At 33.0% G+C, this 17,500-nt stretch overlaps 1 protein-coding gene across 1 annotated transcript in view; it reads left to right on the top strand.

Annotated features, from left to right (window-relative positions):
* LOC119577922 (26S proteasome non-ATPase regulatory subunit 12-like) overlaps positions 1–12,304 on the top strand; it is a 14,335-nt gene extending 2,031 nt beyond the window's left edge. The window contains exons 2-9 of the mRNA XM_037925596.1: positions 4,938–5,203; positions 6,078–6,295; positions 6,717–6,876; positions 7,320–7,456; positions 8,869–9,093; positions 9,387–9,546; positions 9,818–9,895; positions 11,776–12,304. Coding sequence (XP_037781524.1) covers positions 4,946–5,203; positions 6,078–6,295; positions 6,717–6,876; positions 7,320–7,456; positions 8,869–9,093; positions 9,387–9,546; positions 9,818–9,895; positions 11,776–12,000 — 1,461 coding nt within the window. The 5' untranslated portion in view covers positions 4,938–4,945 and the 3' untranslated portion in view covers positions 12,001–12,304. The remainder of the gene's footprint in view (positions 1–4,937; positions 5,204–6,077; positions 6,296–6,716; positions 6,877–7,319; positions 7,457–8,868; positions 9,094–9,386; positions 9,547–9,817; positions 9,896–11,775) is intronic.
* Positions 12,305–17,500: the final 5,196 nt, after the last annotated feature.

The raw sequence follows: 17,500 nt of genomic DNA, 5'->3' as shown, positions 1-17,500 counted from the left end.
TAAACATGGAAGGGACTTAGAAAATGAAGGGGCGATCTTCACTCTTGTCTGTCCTATGTCTCCCTTATTTTCGATTTGCACGCGTTTTGCCATAGATGAAAAGGGTCTTAGTTTTCATCAAGGTAACCACTCCATACACTTATTTTACTGTACTCCTGGTTGACAAGCACATAAATTTTTCCAAAAAAAAGTGTATGGAATAGTTACCTCAATGAAAACTAAGCTATTTTTCATCTATAGCAAAAGGTGCGCAAATTAAAGATAAGGGAGATACAGGACAAAGAAGAGAGAAGATCAACCCTTCTTTTTCTAAATCCACATCCCTGTTTACCTTGCAGGGACCAAAACAAATGTGACACGTAACTCATCACTGCAATCTGTCAAGTAGTCCATGCATTGCTGCGTGCTTGTGGGAAAGATTATTCAGTAATAATCAGAATTCATGTATGTAATGCATTCTTATAGTTTATTATGTTTCTTTTATGTGTTTTTGTAATTATTTAATCTATTCTGTTCAGCATCCTTATGCGAGTTTTGCCACTAGGAGATTTGACAGGCTGTGCAATGCCATTTGTTGAGAAATACCGGTTAGAAATGTTTTATTTTATTTGTGTTGCGTTGAGTCCGGGTTATTTTAAAGCTGTATAGTGGATATACAGAACAAATAGACATTAGTACTTATAATAGCCTGATATTTGAGCCCCAAATACAAAAAAAAAGTTATTAGAAACCTAGCAGTTCTGACCATAGACGGAAGCGAAGAAACGTTTCGTGTTTCACTATATAAAGGTATGTGGTTTTAACCTGGGGGACAAGGGGGGCAGAACTCCCTGGCTAGGGAATGTATAGATCGTATTTTCTTAAAGCCACGAGAGTGACACATGGAGCTGTATGAAACAATACAGGTAAATCTGCAGTAGCCTCTTATTTACTGGGAAATGACAAAAAGAGGCTCTGCATGGCACCGCTCTGAGACTAAGTCTCAGACTAAGCAAATGGTTCATTTTAAGTGTTGCGTCAATTCCGGGTCATTTGTAAAGGCATATAGTGGATATACAGATAGACAATAGTATCTATCTCAGCCTGATATTTGAGCCTATCAGATTGTCCCAAATGCCCCCCAAAAATTATTAGAAACCAAGAAATTCTGACCATAGGCAGGGGCAAAGAAAAGTTCGGTGTTTTGCAATATGAAGATATGTGGTTTTACCCTGGGGGTCCAAGGGGCAAATCCCCCTAGCTAGGGAATATATAGATTGTATTTTCTGGGGTCCAGGGGCATAGCCTCCTGGCTAGGTGCATATAATACCATGGGGTTCATAGCCCCATGGCTAGGCTTATATATTACTACAGGGCATATATTTTATATTTGCATATACACATACTCATATATTTATAAATGTATTACATAGACACATTTGTACACATATGTAAGCATTCATACGGATGAATAAATACATGCTGTTATCTATCTATATATATAAAATTATACACATTGATTCTTACATTTGTCCTAAACATCAGAATTCACTCTTGACATATGTAATAGATGGGTCTTCAACAATTTTTTGAGTGACATTAGTAGTGGAGCAATGTGGAGATGTGAGGGCAGATTAATCCATAGACTTACCCCATGATATTAAATACATGTCTGATTTGTTTAATCCTACATTGGGTACTTCAATAATGAATTTGATCGCAGAAGATATCTTAACCCATAATTGACAGGTAGCATTCATAGAGGCCGGGGCCTCACTGCCGGGGGCTTATATCGTTGCCCGAGCATGCGCGACCACTCATGCCAAATACCAGCATCCCATGCCGTTTCTTCGTAATACTACGAAGATATGTTGTATTTTCAATTTTCATTATTTTTTACAGTCTCTACTTGCCAAACTTCCTGATAAATCGTGACTGAGGGGTATTTTTGTTGTTATATAGACTCCATAGTTGATCATTATTCGGTCTATAGTCCTAATAAAATAAGCAGTGTGTGGCATCATGGAGTTGAAATTGTCGGTTTGTTGCATTTTTGTTTGTTTGTTGCATGGTAAAAATGAGAAAGTGTTAGAACCGACTTAATCACACTTTCACTGGCAAAAAAATAATCTTTTGCCGTGATTGTAAAAAAAAAAACTCATGGCATGTCCATGCATACTCTATGGCATGTGCGTACGTGCCCCCGGCAGGTAATCCCGACATGCCATGGCATGTTCGTACATGCCACCCGTCGGCAATGGGTTAAATCGTGTCTGTACCAGAATAAGTTATTTTCGTAAATATTAATACATTTAAAATAAAGAGAGCACAATAGTAGGTATTTATATATCTCAGTTTCAATAGTTTCAGTGTAGAAAATGCACTAATGGTATGGTCATATTTGCATAATCCAGCAATTGTTTGGATTACTCGTTTTTGGGCAGTTATAACGGGCTTTAACGTGGTTTCATTGGCAGTTCCCCAGACGGTGTTGCAATATGTTAGATATGGATAAATTAATGAAAAGTAGATGCATTTGCGGGCATTCATAGTGAGAAAATCATGTTTATGGTACAAGATACCACACTGTTTATTGATTTCTTGACGAATATTGCTCGTTCTAAGTTATGGTTTTCCTTACGTTCTAACATTAATGGCAAAAGTATAGGGGGAAATTTCTTTTTACTATTAACCCTTTTCCGACGGGTGGTATTCGTAGTGGCCCAGGCCCCGCTGCCGGGGGCTTATATCATCGCCCTAGCATGCACGACCACTCATGCCAAATACCAGCATCCCATGCCGTTTCTTCATAATACTACGAAGATATGTTGTATTTTCAGTGTTCATTATTTTTTGAAGTCTCTACTTGCCAAACTTCCTGATAAATCAAGACTGAAGGGTATTTTTGTTGTTATATAGACTCCATAATTGATCATTATTTGGTCTATAGTCCGAATAAAATAAGCAGTGTGCGGCATCATGGAGTTGAAATCGTCGGTTTGTTGCTTTTTTTTTTTTTTTTTTTTTTTTTTTTTTTTTTTTTTTTTTTTTTTTTTTTTTCATGGTAAAAATGAGAAAGTGTTAAAACCGACTTAATCACACTTTCACTGGCAGAAAAATAATGGCATGTGCGTACGTGCCCCCGGCAGATGGTCCCGCCATGCCATGGCATGTGCGTACATGCCACCCGTCGGCAATGGGTTAACTATAACATAATGGGGTTTAACAATGTTTATTGTCAGTTTGTTTGAAGAAATCCAATTACTGATAGTATTAAGCTCTCTATTTGGTGTTACAAATAAATTGATTAAAATCATTACCTGGAGCATAGAGGTTACTGTCATCAGTATATAAGATGAATTTCAGATACGAGGATGTTTTCACAAAATCATTGATGTAGATCAGAAAAAGAAGAGGTCATAACAGTGACCCTTGAGGTACCCCATGAGATAATGCTTTGTAAAAGACAATACAGCCATTTCTGTTGATTTATTCCTTGTAAATCTCAATTGACAATCTGACAGAATAATGTTGCTTATGAGATAGTTTCCAATCTGAAACTATATATATATATATATATATATATATATATATATATATATATATATATATATATTACTTAAAGCCATCAGGGAATAAATATATATATATATATATATATATATATATATATATATATATACATATACATACATATATACATATACATACATATACATATATATATACATATATATATACATATGTATGTATGTATGTATACATATACATATGTATGTATGTATGTATATTTACGTATGTATGTATGTATGTATATTTATGTATGTATGTATGTATGTATATTTATGTATATATATATATATATATATATATATATATATATATATATATATATATATATACATATATATATACATATACATACATACATACATACATACATACATAAATATACATACATACATACATACATACATACATACATAAATATACATACATACATAAATATACATACATACATATATATAGATAGATAGATAGATAGATATACATATATGTAATTTATGTATGTATATGAATATTTCTTTAAATTTTTTTATTTTTAATAATATGATGCTGTTAATTTCACTTTTGCTTTTGAAATGGATTCAAATTAGCTAAAGCGAAGGTCACTCTAGTCTGTTCTGTCCTAGAATCCCCAGATAGGATTGCCAGAGTCTGGTCAGCTACAGAGAGGGATTGGTCACACTATATTCTGTGTCTCTTTGGACACTAATATGATATGGCTTACTGCTGCATACCATTACTAAAATAAGATTTTACCTATATTTAAGATTTACCTATATTTTAGATTAGGACTGTGCTGTAAAAATAACGGATCAGTAAAAGTGAAATATGCATATTTGTGGAGAGTTGATCTGTGTAGCTCAGTTGTTCATTGCTTATTTCATCCATTAATGCTCTTTTCACATTCCTGCTTTTATTTTCCTTATGACTGGTGTTCCACAACGGCTCTTTGACTCTCACTTTATCCAACAAGGCGTAAATAACTTCCGAAGAGAGCTCCTTGCTTTTGGCATATTGGAGTGGGTTGATGTTTATGTTCGTTAGTCAAATGAACGTTTATCCGAATTATCTATAAACATTTAATGAGATATCGTTGTTTGAGGCAAAATATCTTTGTGTCTAATAATTAAGTTTGTTATCATGATATATAATCATTTTTGACAGATTCTAAGTAATGAGTTTACCAGTAATTACATTATAGTTTTTGTTTCAGTAATATATTTCAGCTCTAGGCAGGGATGAAATACCAACAGAGCAATTCTGTGCTGAAGGCGGGATTTTCATCTCGGATCCGTTTACAGCAAGGGAAGCATCCACTTCTGTAAAGGGATCCCTGGACAGAATAGATTAATGTGACCAGCCCTTAAATTGTTTTGTATTTCATATTTCAGACACAGCCATGTCATCTGCAGAGAAGAACACGTCAGAGAAGAAGTCCTCTGAAAAGAAGGTGACAGAAAAGAAGTCAACGGAGAAGAAGGCTGACGACAGTGCCCTCCCGAGTGTGATTACAGATGGGGGCCGGGTCGTGAAAATGGAGGTGGACTACTCGACAACCTGTGACGAGAAGATCCCTGCTGCACACCAGCTGGCCAAAGAGGGGCGCGTGCAGGAGGCAGTGGAGAGTCTCATGGTGCTGGAGAAGCAGACCAGAACGGTTCGTTTAGAAAAATGTTATTGGATTGTTTTGCTTTGTTGAGAACAGGTTTGATATTAACAAAAAAGTGGTCTCAGTATATTGGACTAGCTAAGAATCAGTGATGGACATTTTTCATAGAGTTTTGAGATTGAAAACTTAAGTAAGGCAAATCTCTCTCTCTTACTTTCTCTTTCTTTCTTTCTTTCTTTCTTTCTCTTTCTCTTTCTCTCTTTCTTTCTTTCTCTTTCTTTCCCTCTCTCTTTCTTTCTCTCTCTCTCTTCTCTCTCTCTCTCTCTCTCTCTTCTCTCTCTCTTCTCTCTCTCTCTCTCTCTCTCTCTTATCTCTCTCTTTTTATCTCTCTCTCTCTTTCTCTTCTCTCTCTCTCTCTCTCTCTCTTTTTTCTCTCTCTCTCTTTTTTCTCTCTCTCTCTCTCTCTCTCTCTCTCTCTCTCTCTCTCTCTCTCTCTCTCTCTCTCTCTCTCTCTCTCTCTCTCTCTCACCTGATAACATAGTTTTTCTTCTCCTCCTCCTCCCCTCATTCCCCCAATATTCATTAAATGGGCCAAGCATTTACAAATCAATAGAGTACTGTAGTAGATTTGCATATTTTATGTTATGTTTAGTAGGTCACAATGAAAAAATAAGGTTATGATAAGCTTGATTAAGAGAGCTCTGTGCAAAAGGAAAGCATTATAATTAATTCTAAGTGGTTTTGATGTATTGTATGAAGAAAGGGTGATGAACTCTCAGATTTAAAAATGTTGATTGATAACCAACAACAACAACAACAACTAAATGAAACCGACTTACCTATGGGTTACAGATATGGTGTGAGCACTGTTGTGGGAATTGCATTGACATATTCCTAATATATTAATGGTTTATTTTCCCAGGGAGCAGATGCACATTCCACAAGCAGAGTCCTGGTTGCAATAGTGGAAATCTGTTTTGGTGCAGGAGACTGGAACCTGATGAATGAAAGCATTGTCACCCTCACCAAGAAGCGCTCCCAGATCAAGATGGCAGTGACTAAGATGGTGCAGAAATGTTGTGAATACGTTGATCAGACACCAGACAAAGAAACAAAGCTTAAGCTCATGGACACTCTAAGGTATGTTGTTTGTGTCATGGTTTACTAGTAAAGACTTTTTGCAGTTATTTAGCAAAACTAACTGCATTGTCTTTATTGCTAAGTAATATTATCAGTATTTAAGTAAAATGATGATGATGATTTTTTTTTTTTTTTGAAAATGTTGATTTATATATTATATGATAGATAGATTGCTAGGTTGATGAATTTGCATCACTAATTGTGTTAGTAGAGCTTTATTAATCTCATTAATATCTATTCAGCTAGAGAATTCTATTCATATTTCATTTTGTTGCCAATATCCCTTTGGTACGATTAAATGCAATGAAAATGTTTTTCTTTTTACAGTAAGGTAGTAAAACAAAAAAAGAAGAGATTATTATCCATGGATTTAGTATCACTAAGGTTACTGTGGAATTACCTAGACTGTTTCTTTTAACAGGACCGTGACAGCAGGAAAGATTTATGTGGAGGTGGAGCGTGCACGACTCACCCACAAGCTAGCCATGATGAAGGAGGCCGAGGGAGACATCACTGAAGCTGCGACCATTCTTCAGGAGCTTCAGGTGGAAACATTTGGTTCAATGGAACGCAAAGAGAAGGTTAGATCTTGGGGAGTTATTTTTGCTTCCTTTCAGTTTTTTCGAAACCATGAATTATGATTGGTTATGTTTGGACTGATCATTGCAATGAATAAGGAGAAACAAAGAAAAACTACACACACGCACACGCACACGCACACGCACACGCACACGCACACACACACACACACACACACACACACACACACACACACACACACACACACACACACACACACACACACACACACACACACACACACAGAGGCATATGGACCAATATAGAATTAGTTAGATATAAGTAGCTAAAATACTTGATGTAGGAGTATCAGAGTTCTGACACAGAAAGATATTATTCGCTAAGAGTTCAACCAAAAAAAAACAAAGAAACATAAAGGTAGTTTATTTGACTAAGTAATATAGTTTCACTGGCACTTATGATGCATCAACATCTTATTTCACAGGTGGAGATGATTTTGGAACAGATGCGTCTCTGTCTCTTGAAGAAAGATTTTGTCCGCACTCAAATCATTTCCAAGAAGATCAGCACAAAATTCTTTGACAATGAGAAAGTGGATGACCTCAAGTTGAAGTTCTATAAGTGAGTCTTCATCTAGAAATTAGTGTATCCTGTACCAGTTTGTTTATTTTATTAATTAATTTTATTTATATATAAGTATATTTGTTTTGTTTTGTTTTTTCTTATTAATATTGTTTTGTTTGTTATGTGTTAATAAGAAAAATAGATTTAACTTATGATTTTACTGATAATTTTATTTTTATAAAAGTAAATTGAATTATAAGAGATGAAGAGCTCTCCCAGATGTTACCTTTCTTTGCTTCAGTTATTTTGACCCTCAAAAGATAATGATATCAGATAACTAATTTCCCCTCCTTTTTTATGATTGATTGATTGGTTAGAATTGGGTATGAGATTTTTTTCAATTTATTTATTTATTTGTTTTCTTGTTTTCTTATCAGCCCATTGCATTATCCACACGTTGTAATTTTTTTGGAGGGGGTGAATGAAGAATTTCCAGTTCAGTCCAATAAGAAAACTGCATCGCTGTTCAATTTTAGAGTTTGTCTATATTTTTGGGAGACATGGTTACTTTTTCTCTTTTTTTCTTTTTAAGGGTGGCTGCATCTTACTTATTGCATTATACTGTTCCATCCAACACAACAGCAAAAAAATCAAACAGGAGGAAAAGTGTAGATGCTAGGCAAAAAGCCAAATTGAGAAAAAGTGCTTCATAGTTATGACACCTACGAAAGCCTGTTTTTAATATTGATTTTTAATGAAATGTTATACAATAAACGATTCTATATACATTTCAAATAAAACTTATTAGCAATGCAGTTTAAGTAATAATTTCTGATAGGTAGAATATTTTCTTTGGATGATTAATCCAGTACAAATACATGGTAATCACATAATTATAGCATGAATATAACATCTGTTCAATGTTGGGAATTATAGGTGCAGAAATATAACTGAATTGAGGGCACTACTGTGATATGCCTCAAAAGCAAAAAAAGGCAACAACTGACAATGTCATTGCCTGCTGTTGGATCTTCTTCAAGCTCCTTGTAATGCAGTGATTTCCAAGCAATTTTATAGAAATACTGTATGTTTAAACATCTTTGTAAAAGTAACTCTTGTTTGATCTCTATCCATTTATTTTTTATAATCTGTAAAGGTTATATTGGGGTGGGTGAGGGATTTTAAGTTTTGTTAATTTGTAGTGTTTATTATGTATTAATTACATTTTATTTCTATTTCTATTTTTATTTTTAAGAATCATATGCAACTTCTTATTTTTCACTCAAAGTGTCTTGACTGTGTGGTACATATCTTGGCTTGGCATGTATAGATCATGGGTTAAAGGCTCATTTTTCTATCCATATAAAGGTCCTTTGATTGGCCTTTTGTGCCCACAGGTTTATCTAAGTTCCTCAGTAAGATTTAAGCATCAGAAGAAAAAGTCTCACTAATTTTCTTTCCTGTGACAGTTTGATGATTGAACTAGACAGTCACGAGGGCTCCTTCCTGAGCATCTGCCGTCACTACCGTGCTATTTATGACTCCAAGAGTGTCCAGGAGGATGAGACAGAGAAGAAGAGGATACTGAAGCATGTTATTTTGTTCATCATTCTTGCGCCATATGATAATGAACAGAATGATCTCCTCCACCGCATCAAGGAGGACAAAACACTTGAGGAAATCCCTCAGTACAAGTAAGATGGAAATGAGGATGCTTAATGCTTAGTCGTCCTATTAGAGAGAGGAAGATACTGTGGCTTAGGGAAGTAGATTACAGGTATATGGAAACTAGATGAGGAAGTGGAAAAACAAATGGAGATGGAAAAGTTTTATGAAGCTAAATTATTATGGAGTGTGAAAACTTGATAGGAGATTTTTTCAACTTAAATGTATCTGTATGATTATATTTAAACAGAGTTCTAAATGGTTGATTATAAATCTGTTATTCTGTGTTGCAAATTCCTTTAAATACCTTTCTTGATTCCAGAGATCTTCTTCAGTTATTTGTGACAGCTGAGCTGATCAAATGGTCTGGTCTCTGTGATGTGTATGAGGCAGAACTCAGATCAAATGCCAACACAGTTTTCCCAAAGAACGAGGAGGGAGATAATCGCTGGACACAGCTCAAGAACCGTGTGGTAGAACATGTTAGTATCTCTCTAGACTTCTCTTATACAAGAATAGAAACATTCAGAAAATAGAAACTTTTTTATTCACTAGTTGAAAGACAAGCTTGCTTGCAGAGAATTGCCAGTAAAAATCATTAAGAGATAGTTTAGGACTTGTTATAGATCATATAATTGTTCTATTAACCAGATTATACAGTAAATTAATTTTGTTATGTGCCTAAAGTAAAAGGTTAAATGTTCCACACCAGTAAAATTTTCAGAGATTGTACTGATTAATGCATTCTTGCAGAATATTCGCATGATGGCTAAGTATTACACAAGGATTCACCTGAAGAGAATGGCTGAGCTTCTGGACCTCTCTGTCAAGGTTAGCAAATGCTGTAGATTGATTGAAGTTAGTTATACTATTAGTCAATAAATCTTCAATTTATTCACTTATGTATTAACTCATTGGATTCAGTTGCATCATGGCAATCACATGAACAAAAATCTGGGCATTAGGCTTAACATGAGCAACTGCTCTCCTGGGTGGCAGCTTGTGGGCTGGGCACACACACAAACACATGCGTGTGGTTACAAGACTCTATGCCTCCTATTTGCAAAGTTATTTCATTTATTTACCCATAAGCATTTTTAGCTTTTTGGCCATTTTCCGATGTCCATATTTGCCATTTGATTTTGCATTATCCAGATGGTAATACTGTTTTCTTTGCACAGACTTCATATCATCTCTCTAGGTAGTTCTACAACTCAGTTCAAGAAAAATAAAACTATGTAACTTTTTGTTATTTGCATTTTTTTTTTCACAATCTTCAATTTTCTGTACTACAACTTGTGTCACTGGTCACAGTGCCAGGAATATGATGCTGAGCATGGAAATGGCATCCTCCATGGAGCCAGCGCTCTTCCAGTCACAGCCCATGGGCATTATTTTACACTCATCCATTGATAGCATTTTTTCGTGTCGTGATGGTCACGTCGCCTGGATCCAAGGGGTTAATACAAAATAAAGAGAAGTGAAACTGAAAGAGAACAAAGAACAAATATGTTTTTGTGTGTGTTTGTCTGTTAGTGCCTGTACCTCTGTCTGTGTCTATATATTTAGGTATGTTTTTTTTTTTTTTTTTTTTTTTTTCTTTTTCCTTTTCTTTTCTTTTCTTTTCTTTTCTTTTCTTTTCTTTTCTTTTCTTTTCTTTTCTTTTCTTTTCTTTTCTTTTCTTTTCTTTTCTTTTCTTTTCTTTTCTTTTTTCTTTTCTTTTCTTTTTTCCTTTCCTTTCCTTTCCTTTCCCTTTCCCTTCCTTTCCTTTCCTTTCCTTTCCTTTCCTTTCCTTTCCTTTCCTTTTTCTTTTTCTTTTTCTTTTTCTTCTTCCAAGTGATGTGCTTCATTGGTAAGATTAAATATAACAGGTTCTAAGGATTTCGCTTCATATCATTTTGTTTGTAATTTAACTTTTTTTCTGGTATTCATCTTTGTTATCATTAACCCCTGGATCTTGATGCTTCACTGCCATCATGTGGCCCAAAATGCAAGTATTAGACTTACTTGAACTGCCACCCTGATGTGTGCGGCTTGCAGGCCAGGCGCACACGAACACTCATGTGTGGTTACAAGACTCCATGCCTCCCCTTTGTAGTGTTTTCTCTTTTTCTGCATAAGCCTTTTTAGTTTTTTTGCCATTTTTCAGTGTCTATATTTGTCATTTGATTTACAGATTCCATATCATCAGTCTAGGTAGCCCATAGCTCAGTGCAATAATAACAACAATAAATAACATTTTATTTATTGTTTTTTTTTCTTCTTCTTCTTCTTCCTCATAATATTCAATATTCTATAATACAACCTGTGTTGCCAGTCATGGCAGCCAGATATAGAATCCTGATCATGGAAATATCGTCCTCCTGGAACTGGCACTCTTCTGGTCATAGCTCACAATCTTACATTCCACACTTGTATATCGATATAAATAATGTCAAAGCCACTTTATAAATGCCAATGAGTCTAATCATCCTCCAAGAGCATGGTGAGTCCTTCCTGTCACCCTGGCCTTCAGCCAAAATGGTCACAATGACAAGTTCATGTCTCCCAGACCCTTAGCCTGATTTTTCCATGATACCCTGTTCACATCACCTACCCCTCAAGCCAAATTTTTTCATAAAGTGATGACTTAACTGGATTGTAGTGATTAACACTGACATTACTTAACATTATTACTTTTATTTTATTTTTTATTTTTTATTTTATTTTAGGAAAGTGAGGAGTTTCTGTGTCAGTTGGTGGTCTCTGGCACTGTCACAGCCCGCATGGATCGACTGGAAGGCATTGTCAACTTTGGCACAACTCCTGAACATTCACAGCTGCTCAACAGTTGGGCTGACTCATTACACCACCTCATGGCACTTGTCAATAAGACTACACATCTCATCAACAAGGAAGAAATGGTACACAAACATCTGCTTACTGTGAAGGAGTAATTTTTATTAGTGTACATAAATAGACATGTGTGGATGGAAGAAATATTTTGTCAGATCTCTCTATTAACACGTTTTTCTAGCATGTATGTGTAGCATACTGTAACTTCCAAATATACAAAGGAAAAAGGTTAAAAAAAAGCTTTAGGATTAATTTTCTTGGATAACTTATAAAATAAAGTGAGGAACACCAACAAAAAGAAGGTATCATTTACATAAAGGTTTTCTTATTGGTGAAGTTACTTGTGGGTGTATATTCCCCAGTGTTAATGCAGTTATATTTCTTAAATAAATTTGAAAAAAAAAATAATGTCATGTGAGTTTTACTTTGGTTACCTGTCTGTAAAAAGAAAAGAAAAGAAAATAGTGTGAATTTTACTTAGGTTAGCTGCCTGTAAAAAAAAAAATGTAAAAGAAAATTATTGTGTGTATTTTACTGTAGTTACCTGCTTGTTAAAAATAGAGGAAAAGAAAAATCAGTAGGAAAGTGAAAGTATGACATTGCTTTCTGTATGTTTTATTAGTCATATATATATTCTCTATCACCAATCTCTATACAAAAACAAGAGCAAAATTTCACCTTCATCAAACAGGCTTACTTGCGTCAAACATCTCTGCAACAGTTTTTCACTATCATTATTATTATTAATAATAATATTAATATTATTGTTATTACTATAAGTAATATTAATAGTATCCATTATCTTTATTATGTTCATAACTCCCATGTAGTCTCTGGACCAAGTAGTAGTGATAGAATAAATATACAGCAGTTCAGGTAAAAAATATCCACTTAACATAATGTCAGTAGCTGGGACATACAAGAATTCTGGAGTATTTAAAACCCACATTATATAATTCACAAAAGAAACTGCAATACAAAAACTATAGTTATCTGACAATAGAGAGAAACACAGCATCAATATGAGTCAAGTCAGAGCACATACATAAGGAATATAAAAGGGAAATGAATAGACCATGAAGCAGCTATGGTGCATTAACATACAATGAAGCATTGGCTAGAAAGAGCAAGTATACATTGCATAATGGAGCAGTATTTTTTGATAACTAATGTTCAAGTATGAATATCTAGAAGACCAAAAGTTTATATAGCTCTGAATGAATATTAATAATAAAGTTAGCAGCATGGATCTACAGTAAAAAATATTGGCTGAAATATTTTACTGGATGAAAGAAATATCTTGCAGTATAAGGATAGCTTCTCAGATACAGAATGGGAAGTGAATATCTTATCAATTTTGGGCTTGTGATTAAGGCATAATCATTAAATTTTATAAATAAAATTAACAGAAAATAGATTTGTCCACAAATCTAAGGGATATCTAGAAAGGCATATAGGTTGCACATACTTTCATTATGCAGCAGCAGTGATATTTCACATTGTGCTTATTCATAACAATAACCCACTGTTTTCTATCAAAACAGTACAGATTATATATATGTTTATATATATATAAATATATATATATATATATATATATATAATATATATATACATATATATTATATATATATATATAATATATATATATATATATATATAACACAACACACAAACATGTATGATATCATACATATATCAACATATATATATATATATATATATATATAACATATGTATATGTATAGATATTTATACATATATATACATATATTCAATATAACATATTTATGTATATGTGTACATATATATACAATATATTCATATACACATATATTTGTATATATATACATATATATATATCATACTTATATACATATGCATATATATACCTATGTATACATATATATATACCTATGTATACATACATATATATACATATATATGAATACATATATATATATATATATATATATATATATATATATACATATTATATACATATATATACATATATATACATATATATGCATATATATACATATATATACATATATATGCATATATATACATATATATACATATATATACATATATACATATATATATTATTATATATATATATATATATATATATGTATGTATGTATGTATGTATGTATGTATGTATGTGTGTGTGTGTGTGTGTGTGTGTGTGTGTGTGTGTGTATGATATGTATAGGTATGTATGTATGTATGTATATATGTATGTATATGTATATGTATATGTATGTGTGTATATATATATGTATATATATATATATATATATATATATATATATATATATATATATATATATATATATATGTACAAAATCAACAGAACTAATTGAATACATTATTGAAAGAATGATTTAACATCAGCAAAAGACAATAGAATATAAGCCCACACTTATACTCTAATAATTATATATTCATCATAAAGCTCAAAATTCAGGTTTGTAAAAAATAAGTTGAAACACACTCTAAAGACACAATAATCATTTATGTTACACCATCAATATTGTTAAAAATGCAAGAGGTTTGGTGTTAAATCCCACAAAGGAAAAGATGGAATGAGTTTCATTACTGTCACACCATAAATGAAATCAAAGTGAATATCACTTGTGTGAGACCAAACAAGCAAGTAGCAGTTTCAGTGATATGAAAAAGGAGAGAGAGAGAGACAGAGACAGAGACAAAGAGAGAGAAAGAGACAGAGAGAGAATGTGAGTGAGTGTGAGTGTGAGTGTGAGTATGAGTGTGAGTGTGTGTGTGTGTTTGTGGTGTGTGTGTGTGTGTGTGTGTGTGTGTAGGATTATTTGTCAGTGGCATGGTTGTTCATATGTGTCTGCTTATATCTCAATCTATAATTATACTGTGAATGTATACAGATATACAAATAAGCATATACATACACAATATATCTATTCAGTACATATGTCTTATGATTAATGTATGAAATGTATAAAGAACTAAAACAATTACACACTTAAACTAATGAAATAGCATCCCATACTTTGTAATGTGCAAAAACAATTTATGAGAATGGTAACACTAAAATAAAGATTTTCTTGAGATTACAAACTTCACAACAGACAACCACTTAAGGTTCGCAGCAGGGAACACAGGGATCCTATATAGTGCTAGGTAGTACAAAGAAAAATTTGTACTTATTGTAATGATTTTCATTTCACATACAACTTTGTAAATGCCAAAATGTAATAAGTTACAACAAATGGTAGTAACATGGGGAACAAATATATCTGACAAACATACAGAAGGGTGCCTAGAAAATATGTAAATTCTGATAATATGAGACTTTTCCATCAATATTTGATATGCACTAGGATAAAAAGTCATATCTGCAAAGAATCTTGTGGGAAAAGATACAACAGCACTGCAGTAAGAAATATATTTTAAAATGTTTGCATGTTCAGTCTGTTTTCATGCATGCCTGAGGATCATTTTAGATTTGAGTATGAAAATATTATTACAGAAATATTATTTTGGATGTATTCATTATGCAGATTCTTTACATTCCCTTCATTTTGTCAAGCCTTATGAAAGGTCCTTCCCCATTCATAAAAGTGCTATTAAACTGTTTCAGAAATTGGTTTAGTATACTATAAATGACAGGGCAGCTTAAATGGTGGGCATGGGGAGATACTGGGATAAATTAAAAAAAAAAAGATGTAAGAATAATCTCCATTTAAATTTTGAACTTTCTTTATCAAAAATGTATAAAATTTCTTAAAATTAAAACAAACTGAACTCTAGCTCAAAAGAGATAGCTATTTATTACCTTGCAATTAATATCTTGTAGTCAAACATATCTGTTAATGAATCCTACTACTTTAAAACTTACAGCTGAAAACTGAAACACAATGGCCTAGATTTGAAGCAGGATTTAGAAAATTCCTTGTTCATTAACACTGAAATTTAAAAAATGTTCACCTCTCCCACTGACAGTAATTCACAACCAAAAATAATTCAAAAGAACAGTCATTTAAAAATTAAATCTGAAATGTCTTTTTTTCAAGAATTAGTTCACTTATATATTCCAGTCTTAATCACAGTGAAGCAATTCAAAGTCTATTTTTTATTTCAGCTATAATACATTTTCAAATTATCCCTAAATGCAATATATATATATATATTTTTTGATTATTCAACTTCTGTAAATATTTTAGCAACACATTCTCTGCCATTGTTCTTTAACTCTTAAGTTTACAATGCAAATCTAAGGATTAACCTTGAAAATATTCTACAGATTAGAAATGCGAAAGATTCTTTATTTGACAATACTGCTATTCATTTTTTGACATGTATTCTAGGTTATAATCCTCTATGGTTTACAGAGATATTATTTCAATGTATCTTACCTGATGATTGTCCCTTTTGGAAATCAGGGGAGTCATAAAGTTTCTACATTTCCCCTTTCTATATACATTAAGTTCACAAGATATCTGATGTATGTGTGTGTGTGTGTGTGTGTGTGTGTGTGTGTGTGTGTGTGTGTGTGTGTGTGTGTGTGTGTGTGTGTGTGTGTGTGTGTGTTGTGTGTGTGTGTGTGTGTGTGTGTGTGTGTGTGTGTGTGTGTGTGTGTGTGTGTGTGTGTGTGTGTGTGTGTGTGTACTTTATATAGATGACTTTAAAAATCACTTTGTCTGGGCCAAAATTTCAGTTTTCTTCAGTAACAGAATTCTGAGCATCTCTTATGACCTTACTACTTATTAAGGAGACTGAATAGAGAGTACTCAAGTTTAAGAGTTGGTATGATGACTAATACGAAGATCTAGCTTAACAATTAAAGAAAAGAGAAAATTTAATTGCAACACTTAACTAACTATTAATATAAAAGAACAGAGAACAGAACTTAAATAATTATTAAATCTTTCTAACAGAATGTTTGAAAGTAATGTAAATAATTCACTGGAGATATATAGCTACTCCTCAAGAACATGAATACTTCTCAAGCTTCCCCTAAAAAAGTCACAGGAGTCACAGACTGAGGAGAAATATTTAACTCTGCCCATTCTTGTACCACCATTAGCTGATGTTATTTTATATATCACATTAGTCAACAATCTAATGAATGAAGGAATTCTTCACTGGTCTGTATCGTAACTAGAACAATATAGAGGAAACCTATATCAGTAAAAGATAATGCTTGTTAATAAGTTATGAAAAATGATATTACAATGTAGCATAGGCAAACTTTAACAATTATTTTGTGTGAAATATCTAACATTTTAAAATAATTATCCCTTACATGCTTATCTAACAAAGTAAAGGAGCATGTGTTTAACAAATTTATGACTAAATATCTTTTCATATTCACTTAAAAACAATGTGCAATATCTATTTTGGCAGAGCATCCATGTCAAATCAACAAGTGGCTTGAGTTTTTACTCAAATCATGCCATCATATCTACTCTTATCAAGAGTATAATACTTAAATATTCAATAGAATCAAGTGACAGTTAACTGAAAAATAAAATGCACTTGTCATGGAAACTCTTGCCACATCTGCCAGTAGCACGACTGATGATAGGCTGTGGAGAGGATGCTCAGTTTTTGC

Source organism: Penaeus monodon, chromosome 10 (genome assembly GCF_015228065.2).
Source record: "Penaeus monodon isolate SGIC_2016 chromosome 10, NSTDA_Pmon_1, whole genome shotgun sequence".
NCBI lineage: Eukaryota > Metazoa > Arthropoda > Malacostraca > Decapoda > Penaeidae > Penaeus > Penaeus monodon.
This window is presented reverse-complemented; position numbering and strand designations above follow the sequence as displayed.